This window comes from Oculina patagonica, chromosome 14 (assembly GCF_052425735.1).
Source record: "Oculina patagonica isolate OP01 chromosome 14, crgOcupat, whole genome shotgun sequence".
Taxonomy (NCBI): Eukaryota; Metazoa; Cnidaria; class Anthozoa; order Scleractinia; family Oculinidae; genus Oculina; species Oculina patagonica.
The window spans coordinates 16,592,586-16,603,071 of NC_135771.1; the positions used below are offsets into that span (position 1 = coordinate 16,592,586).

The window sequence follows — 10,486 nt, forward strand, 5'->3', positions numbered from 1 at the left end:
ATAAACGGTTTGGGGGATAAGTGTTGCTGGCGACAACCCTTCAGTCCCACACTGAAGCTATGCCTGGGTTGCCTTAGCTTGGGTGAGAAACGGTGGACACATCCACTTCCCCTCGCTACCATCCCTCCAGGAGCTTGGCATAGGTACACGCCACCCTGCCTCTGTGCCCCGTGACACCCATCTCACGGTCTTATATGCCACTCGCTGACACTAGCCCCGAGTACTGGCCTCGCCCATGGCAGGCAGCTCTCGGGTCCAGGACAACACTTATTCCCCCTACCTTTCTCCCACATAAACGGTGTCCTTTCGATTGTACGTGACATTAATTTTATGCTACTTTAAAACCTTTGAAATAGTTGTTATTGTGCGAAACTTGGGCTCAAGTGATCCAGGTTTGAGCCCAAGCTGGGGTAGTGTAGTGTGTCCTTTGGAAAGACCTTACCATCGCACAGTGCTTCTCTATACCCAGGAAAGTACTTTTTCTCCTGTCGACCAGGGAGGGGAGGGGGTTATATCCTGACAAACTGTAAGGGCTTCCCTAAAAATTGTTGGACATTAAAAGACCATTCATTCTTCTAATCACTACTGGCATGGGTCCTAATGCTCGATTCCTTCTATAGCGCGCGCCAGCAGGGAATCATGGTATTCGTATTCATCAAAACATGCACGAGATATAGCAACGATGAATACAACTACCATGATTCCTTGCAGGTGCACACCGTAGAGGAAATTGGGCATCGCTAGAGGTTATAGGCTTTCTGTCTTGCTGATCTCTAGGATTGAAACATGTTAGCTATTGGCAACTAAGTGGTTCATCATGGAATGTTCACAGGCTCTATTTTTCAATGCAGAAGAACACAAAAGAAACAGCTGGCATCAAGTTGTCTTGCAATTCTTTTCCTGTGTTTAACAATTGGAAACAGTGCAAGTGAATCAGGGCCAAGTAACCCCCCAGGGGGGGGGGGGGTACGCTGGATTTTAAGTGGCAGGGATGATCAAAGGTTTTTTTGGGGTTTGAAATTTCGATTCCGGGACTTTTTTGGGAAGGAAAATTTGGCAAGTATTCTTTTTTTATTTTAGTAGGGATTTTTTGGGGGTATTAAAAAACAATCCAAAGTTGATTAGACAAATGAATCTTAGATTAAGCGGAAATGAATTGCAGAGTGTTGAAGAAAGCAAATTTCTAGGAATTATAATTGATCAACATCTAACGTGGAAGAACCACATTGATTATATCTCCAAAAAGATTATAAGAACTACAGGTTTGCTTTGTAGAATTCGTTTTTACGTACACCAAACCCATTTGAAAATGTTATACAATAGTTTGATTTACCCATATCTTCATTATGGAAATATTGTCTGGGCTAATAACTACCCCACTAGGCTTAACAAGTTGTTTAAATTACAAAAGAAAGTATTGAGAATTATGACTTTTTCATCTTACACAGCGCCATCACTTCCGCTCTTTACTCAGCTGAATCTTTTAAATATATACCAAATTAATGATTTCTTAATCGGCTCCTTCAGTTTCAGTCTTAGCAGTAAAGTACTTCCATTCTATTTTAGTGACTTCTGTTTAGAAAATGCGCAAGTTCATGAATATAATACTAGAAACTCAAAGCAACTTCATAAAACTTATAACAGAACAAATTACGGAAAATATTCAACAAGAAACAAAATAATTGACTTTTGGAATAGAATACCTTTGTTCATCAAACACTCAGCGTCTTTAATAATATTTAAAAAGAAACTGAAACAGTATATTTTATCTTTAGCAGTGACAGCTCAGTAAAATAAGAAAATAGAAATTACTTAATTAGAGTGATGTTATTATTGTACATGTATTATTGTACTACCTGACTGATATAAATTGAATGTATTTTTTTTCTAATAGTTGTTACTAAAGGGAGACTACTTTGTAAAAGCCCGTGAGGGTTTCTTTAGTCTTCCTCCCAAGTTATAATATTGATATACATTCAAATGTACTTAATTGACTTCATGGGAAATAAACATTCATTCATTCATTCATTCAATAAAATTTGAAGTAGGCAGAGAAGTGAAAGAATCTCTGCCACCAATCACTGTGGAGATGTCTAACACAATCTAATAGCTGCAGATACAGAATGATAATTTTATTTAGTCCCACTCCCATCTTTTACCAAGAAACTTTGGCTCTTCCAATCTTGGCAATGTTCTCTTTCCCTTGGATTCGAAGTACATGCAATGGATCATTTAATCTACAATACACCTGTATGTTGGGGTCAAAGACTGGTAAAAGGTCCCGGTGAGAGCTACTGTTGCCACTAGGTAGCTCTCGTAAGTGCCGAGAAATGCCTACCGTCTCAAAAAGGCTCTGCCAGCAAGTCATATGTCACACCTCCACATTTGGTGACCCTGGTAATACGATGTAGCTGAGTGACAATGGCGAAAGGCGAGCTTCCAGCGCCTTTAAAGGTACCCGTGGCTAAGGGAAGGACACCCCGACAGAAAATCCCTGGTCCTCCAGGTTGGGAGTTGGGCATGGGGCCAATCACCCCATCCCGTAAAACCAACCTGAACACGGAAACCGGAAATTTATGTAAAGGCGAGCATTGATGTCCGGCCCTATCCCCCACCAGGGGGCAAGGAACTAAGAGAGATACCTGTATGTTATATTTACTTTTTTTAGCTTTTATTTATTTATTTTAATAAACTAATATTGAACCAAATTAGTAGAAAGCTGTAAAACTAGATCCATTTAATAAATTAATTGCTATTTATATACAACCATATTTTTTCTTTCTTATGTACAGTATATTTAATTATTGACAAGGTAACCATAATGGTGATAAAAAATGTTTGCCTTAAGCATGAAGGCTAGCTTAATTAAGCTTGCCAAGTATGAAAAGTTCTCGACACAAATGTACATACTGCTGTAGATACCTTGATCGAACAACATCATACAAATGCTGATTTAATACACAGCATACCTTATTGTGAGGCAAATATATATTTACAAGTATAATCAACAACTGGTTTCCTTTTGTGCTTATTTTTAACAACTGGAGGGCAAAAATTGCTGTTTCTCTTTAAGTTGATCTCGATCTAGTAATACATGACCCAGCGTTCCTCTTCTGAATCTTTTAATGAAATGAACATAGGCTCTCCTGTAGTCTGGTGTTCCTCCTGAATTAAAAAAAAAAAGAAAAAAATGTTGAATCATTGTTTAATTTCCTAAGATGTTTGCAAGCATAAAACAAAAAAGTAACATTACCTGAGATTGTAGCATTGAGATCATTGGCTAACTGTCTCATAACAAAATTAATATTATCACTTGGGTTTGTGATCCCAGCCATATCCACATATCTGAAATAATTATAATAATAATTACCAGCATCATAATATATGTGTTAGTACGCGGTGATCAGGAGTATAATTATGTTAGTCTCAGGGTTGAAACCAGACCTTTGGCTTAGACGAGGCAAAATCTTGCTAGGAGGTTCTGAGGGCATGTCTGATTTTTAAATTGAATCAAAACAGTTATAATTACAAAATAACTATATTTTATTAGTATGAGCAGTGTAAGAAGCACATATGTTGATAATTCATAAATTAAAGCAGGATTCATGTTAGGGGAAATATGATATAAAGGAAAATTCAAATGGAGGGAGGGGGATGAAGACATCACATGTGACGTTATGTACACATGTAATTCCTTTAATTTTTCTTGAGATGAAGAAGGTAGGTAGATAAAATAGAATTAGTGTCTACTTGATCGCAGTTAGTTTGGGTTTACCACGAGAGAACTGAGAGCATTGGTAGCTGCTCTGCAACAGGCAGCAGAGAAAGCCTCATATTTCATCTGTTTGAAGCGTAAGGACAAAGTGTGGCTAGGCTAGTAATGCCAGGCTACTTTATTTTTAAACTCATGATGTCCCAGTCAGCACCAGCTCGTTTGAAGCCTCCTTAGGAAGGGGCCCAGCCATCTCAGAAGGCAGTTGAGGAGTAGGGGCCGAAGCTGGCTGCCGTAGTTCCTCCTGATGACTTCTTTGAGCTGGATCCAGGACTGCAGATGCTGGCTGGGAAGTACAGGAGTGTTTCATAACTACTTTTCACAAGTATCTCAGATTGAAGTAAAATAGGAAATTAAACTCACTCAAAATGTTTGGTCCTATTTAAGGTATACAGAAGATAATCAGCAATCAGGTCTTCTCCAACGATATGGTCTTTAAAACAACCTATGGTGTAGAATATGTCGCTTTAAGATAAATATGGTTTAATAAATGACTGGATCATTTCCCATCATTTTTGACACATTATTTTTTAGTTGACTCTGCCATGCAATGAACAAGTGGCATGACCCTCAACCTTACCGGTCTTTTTGGGCTAACCCCTTTAATATTCTTGACCCTTTGGGGCCCATTATTCTTTGAACAAAAAAAAAAAAAAAAAGGACCCAAAACATCTCTAATCCCCTACACTGTACATGTAAATTTGTTCCTTAATGTTTAGAGGTTTCATAGAATGCACTTATTTAAAAAATTATGTATAGGACATTGGAAAAAAACATGGCTTACAGTAAGCCAAACTGACTCAAAGCTGATTAATTTTTTATTGTTGTTTGCTAATTTTCATTAGTACTGGTTCATCTACTTAACTCCAGTTTCAATAACTTAAATCTATTGGGATTAATGCCAATCCCCCTGGATGAGATAGTAGCTCACTAATGACAGGTACCCCCCCCCCCCCTCACTTTAGACGGAAGAGTCATTGCTCATAACAAATCCTTTATTCAACGAACAGCTAACGTATGAAGATCAACAAACATGTATGACTGCTCAACTTCATGTGTTTTTCTGTCACAACCGGTTACGCGACTACCTAACGTAATATTACCCGTTACGCAATATTACGTTACGTAAGGGTCACAAGGTGTCCCACTACAGCACTCTATATTGTGAGTTCTATGGTGAAGAGAGTCAATGTTTAAAGTTCATTGTGTGCCAAAGAACACAATACAATGGACCCAAGCTCTTTATCCAGTTAGAGTGTGTCACATCATTAATCTGGGCACCATAACTAAGTACAAGTCTTGTACTTAAAACTTACCTATTAATGCCAGTTTCATTCCTACTTCTGCAGTTGGTATATATGGAGCTACAACACCTGAAAAACAACAAGCAAACTAACTAATCCACATCGCAAGAAATGTACAATCATACACGTACATGTAACTTCTACAAATCAGTTATCCAACCCTGCTCTGTTTTGCTCTGCTTTTAATTTTCTCCCTGTTCCAATTAATGTATCATAAGTACAAATTACTTTGTAATGTGCTGTTCCAGTTTATCCTGCCATGCAGGCTGTCACTTGCTTTTAAGTTCAAACAGTTTTGCTGGGCAAGGTAAAGAGTTCTATCCGAACAACGTGTCGGTCAACACATCGGCCGACACACAACCCCCACACTACCAAAGCGTCGGCAGACACAATACCAACGCGTCAACCGACACACTACTGACGCAAAGGCTCACACACTACTGATGTGTTGGCTGAAGCTACCGATGCGTCGGCCGACACACCGACAAAGGCTACAAATGCCGACAAAAACAATACCTCGCTCCCAATGTGTGGCTTCAATAGCTCAGTTGGTAGAGCATCGCACCGGTATCGCGGAGGTCACGGGTTCGAATCCCATTGAAGCCCTGAATTTTTTTTTTCAGGCTTCTTCATTTCCTATTGCTTAAATTGGAAACTCACTGCGATGATCATTTATCACTTTCATATACATCCGCAGTTCATATATGAATCATTTCATATACATTACATCAAAAACAATACCGATGTGAAGGCTATGAACGCCAAACTCTACCCATGGATGCAAAGGCCACAAACACTTTTTTAGTTATGCATTTCTTGTTTGTAAATTTTTTGTAAATGAAAATTACCTGGAGTATCATACATGTATGTCACTGGCTCATCACAGACCTGCCGAATACAATTAATATTTGAAACCCTTGATTAAATGCAATCCCCAATCTTTAAATTTTAAAATTAAACTCAACACTCTCAGTATTGTATAAAGCAAAACAAGCATTAACCCTGGCCAGGTTTTACCCAAAACCAGAAACCCATAAGGGTTGAAACGTGTAACTCCCTATGGTTTGCATGGTACAAAGCGTTTAAACATTCGTTTCCATTAAGTACCATATTTGGAAAATCAGGCGAAAAAATTAACCAATCAAAATTGCAACATTTGGATTAAATTCAGCGCGCGCTAGCTCGCGCTCAATGGCGTATGAACAAGCTTGGTTGAATAAAATTAAATTTGGTCAAATTCTCCTGTTTTATCATCGTTAAGTAGTCTGTAGAACTTCACTTGGATACACTTAATGAATTTCTTTAGTTCCTAAAAGAAATTTACGGCATTAAGGTTGGAATTTAAGTAACTCACCGAAAAACCGAAAATGCTGTTGCGTGTCCCATTACGTGTGTAAAGCATTCGCGTACAAACTCTTCGTGTTTTCAAATATGGTACTTGGCAAAACTGAATATTCAAACGCTGTGAACGCGCGTTACACGTTTCAACCCTTATGGGTTTCTGCCAAAACTCTAAAACATTTAAATACAACAAAGCCTTACCTTAATTTTCTCTTGAATGGATCTTGTTATTCCAGGTACTGCTCCAACTCTCGTTGCTATACCTACAGACAGATAACATACACACAAAACAAAGGTCAGGAGAGAAGAGTGCTTCATTAAGTGTCTTCCCCTAGACAGTACATTTACAGCAAGTAGGAACAGAGAAACAATTTGCCAGTTACAGTAGTACTGAGTATTTACTAGGTACTTAAGAAATACCGGTAATAGAGACCACCAGACAGACTTATCTGATCGACATTGTCCCTCATGTACGGACACATGACTTGCTTCTCTATCTTCAGGCTTGCAAGGGCAAAAGATTTAAAAACAAATTCCGGAGACCATTTTAAAGTAGTACGGCTTGTTGTACTTCGTGAAGTGCATTTGCAAGTTAGAGTAGACTATTTTGTTACTTTCAAGTGGTATATTATCCATGTCATCTGGAGCCCTAAAAAATCTACCCAAGCAAAAAGGTGGTAGGGCTACATGTAGAGCCCTACCAGCCCCTCCCCTACCTCTGTGATAATCACACTATTGTACAGCCAATGTATGTCTTCTGGAAGCTTTATAAAAAGGGGTTCCACTTAATTTATAATAATTATACCGGTGTGTCAATGTTAATATACACGTCAAAACTCATACCTTTTCTCATGTATTTTCTCCGGAGTGCATTGATTAAAGATGATTTTCCAGTGTTTGGCAAACCACAGATCAAAACATTGTATGGCTTGTCTGGCTCCTGTAGGTTAATGTTATAAAATGAAAATGTGTAGACTACCAAACGGCATAAACAAACAAAAACAAAAACAGAACAAATTATGTTCCTGAAGGTAAAATCACAAAATCAAAAATAACTGGTTGATACGACTTGTCCATATTTAAATTGTGTATACATGGCTTAAGTTCATGAAATAGAATAAGACCTGCAGAACTTTTAATCAATTTTTAGAACAAACATTACAAATTTAAGGATAAAATAAATGGTGTCTTAGGAGATCAAGTAAACATGGAAATCTGTAGTTAAGCATGACCAAAAAAACCCCTCAAGGTTTGCAAAATTCCATAGGGGATCTTTAATTATGAGTTGACTGATACTTACTGGTCTAATATATGTTCCCTCATATTCAGCATCCTTAATAGCTTCTAAAGCAGCAGGAATAACCTGAAAAAAATAGGAAAAAAAAAAACATTTTAACATCAATACAGTCAAGCTTAAGTGGGGGAGATGTGGTGTCCCTTGGTGGCCCAATGGATAACATAAGTTTAGATTGAGTGTTCCAGGGTGTAGCCCTGCTTGTTCTTAGGCAAGGCACTTTACTCTAAGTGTACGTATAATTTGCTACAGGCGAATTTACATTTAATGCTCAGGGAGACTGTTCCTGGCATTCAGTAGAGTTTGGGAAACCCAAAACCAACACCATTATTTTTTTCCCTTGAGCGTTCCTTATTCTAATCCCATTTTTTGCCCTGCTCCAGGGGCGGCTCCAGGATTTTTCTTAGGAGGGGGAGCACCACTAGAATGGTGTACATAACAGACTGGTGATGTAAACAAATTTTAAAACCAAATACTAAGCTAAGGCGCAGGTCACCTCAGGGTGGGGTCTGCACCCCATGCACCCTCCGACCGTGCTCACCACCTAACCCAATACCTTGAACATGCTTATGCTCAGGGTATTCCTGTGCTTGACTGGCATCCTATCCAGGGGGGAGGGAGGGGGTAGAAACTCCAAGTTACTTCATGCTTCAGAAATTGGGATAAGCTTTGGCACATGTGGGACACATAATTTGACCTGATACCAGATTGCAAGTACAGTTTACAGTGCACCTTTAGCTACGTTAACTTTCTCTTTAAACGTAACATAAACTTGCCTTTTTTATGCTATAATGATATTGCGATTTACTGTCGGTAAACACAGCTCTTGTTCCTTCATCTTCTAAATACCTCAGGATTTCCTGTTTCAAAATTAGTACTGTAAGTAATACTATTTAATAAATACCATTAAATAAAACTCCCTCTTTTCATGACTTTGACCAAGAACATATAATTTTACCCTGACCATATACTAATTCCCTAACTTTTCAATAAAAAACCCTGACTTATTTCTGAGCTGCATGCCGCCACCAGGATAAACTTTTAATGTGATCACACACTAAAAAGTTGAGAGTCTAAGAACAGTATTAATTTTGATAATAGCAATTAAATGTAATTGATGGGTTGAAAACAGGGTTCAAAATAGCAGCCGGGTGTCGGCGGTAGCCGGCACTTTGACGACACTTGCCGGCTACTACCGAAGAGATAGAATGTCATGCCTTGATCGGCCAACTGAAATAAAAGTTGCTGGAATGTTGAAGTAAACATTTCATATCAGACAATAAAGCAGTTACAGGGGTAGAGAGTGCGACTTACTGCATTAATGCGACCAAACTTTCACCTTTGGTGACTAAAACTTTTGGTTTTACGGTTTTACATGTACGGCTTCATTTCTGTGTTAAGATGAATAGCGGGCTGCCCCACCTTCTCAGGTATTTTGTCCCTCCAGAAAAGTATATTGGAAGATCTTATTTACTTCTCAAACACTCAAAATAAGAAAAGAAGTCACATTGCTCCAATACATTCTTTTAAAATGCTGTAAAACATTCCATCACTTCGGAAAGCTTGCAAAGGGCTGACTGTGTTTGAAATCGCCCCAGAATATATTGCAAACCTATGGGTACGTCCTATGGGTACGTCATGTATGCAAATGGATTGTTTCCCTTGAAAATGCATGGCTCATCAACAGCCGGGGAAAAAATGAGCCTTGACAAAAAAAGCCGACAAATTCTGGCTAAAAACGAAATTTTATTTTGAACCCTGTGAAAATGAAGTGAAAGTTAAACAAACCCGTTGCTTTGCCATCCCTATAAGATCCATCTTGTTAAGCACCAAGAGATGAGGTCTACTTGATAAATTGTTTTGAAACTTAGGATTTCTACCAGTGAAGGGAATTTAAATATAGTTAAGGAACATGTAAACACAAAAGTACACAGCCTTTTTTTTCAGTTGGGTACATGTATGATGAGACTGTTAACTAATCTATTATGTGAAAGAAAGTGACTGATGATAAAATTAAAACAAGATAGGGGTACTAGAACAACTGAAGATATCATTAATATCACCTTCTATTAACAATTTGACAATCAGACATTTATTAGCTGTTAAAAAAGAGTCATATTATTTGACTGGTTGGGAATGTGTAGTACCAGAAAATGTCCATACTACCCCCACAGAAAGGATTGGAAATTCCTAGAGGTGGGGTGGGGGGTCTCAATGGCCAAACGTTTATGGAGCTAATTGTTTGTAAATAGATATTTATACTTTTTCTTTAAAGAAGAAGCACTTAACTGAAATGTTGTGGTCCACCCCCACCCCTCCCTATGGAAGGCCACACCTGTCAGAGAGCCGGAGGGGAGGGGGGAGGGTAAGTAAAAAAAAGTAGTACATGTATTAAAAAGGATATTCTTGCATCGTGAACTTCTATTACACAGTCACACTTCCGTAGCCGTAGCTGCATCTTACGGAATCCTTTCAGGGGTGAAATCAAACGAGATTGTTAAAATCTGATTTTCCAAAAAAATAGCTCATCACTGCAATAATAAGTGGGGATATCTGCAAAGAAAATGAAGTATGCTGAATAACTCGCCTTTCGCCATGTGACCTGGGAACCATTTTAAAAAGATACTGTGATGAAAGTCCTCTGGAAGGCGGAAAGATGGTCGAAAACTTGCATTTGCAAGCCATAACTCTGCACGACTTACATACGGACTGACCGCCATCTTTGATTTACCTGGCGTGAAGGGTATGCCGGGACTTTTTGGAATACCGCTGAAG

The 10,486-nt window shown here is 38.5% G+C and overlaps 1 protein-coding gene across 1 annotated transcript; it reads right to left on the bottom strand.

Moving 5' to 3' along the window:
- Window positions 1–2,679: 2,679 nt before the first annotated feature.
- Window positions 2,680–10,435, bottom strand: LOC144638645 (mitochondrial ribosome-associated GTPase 1-like). Its single transcript, XM_078497861.1, has 12 exons — window positions 10,299–10,435; window positions 10,114–10,180; window positions 9,500–9,602; window positions 8,488–8,571; window positions 7,718–7,780; window positions 7,261–7,357; window positions 6,619–6,680; window positions 5,925–5,964; window positions 5,089–5,145; window positions 4,136–4,217; window positions 3,254–3,345; window positions 2,680–3,165 (listed from the first exon to the last, which is right to left on the bottom strand). The coding sequence occupies exons 1-12, from the start codon at window positions 10,429–10,431 to the stop codon at window positions 3,035–3,037; spliced, it is 1,011 nt and encodes a 336-aa protein (XP_078353987.1). The 5' UTR covers window positions 10,432–10,435; the 3' UTR covers window positions 2,680–3,034.
- Window positions 10,436–10,486: the final 51 nt, after the last annotated feature.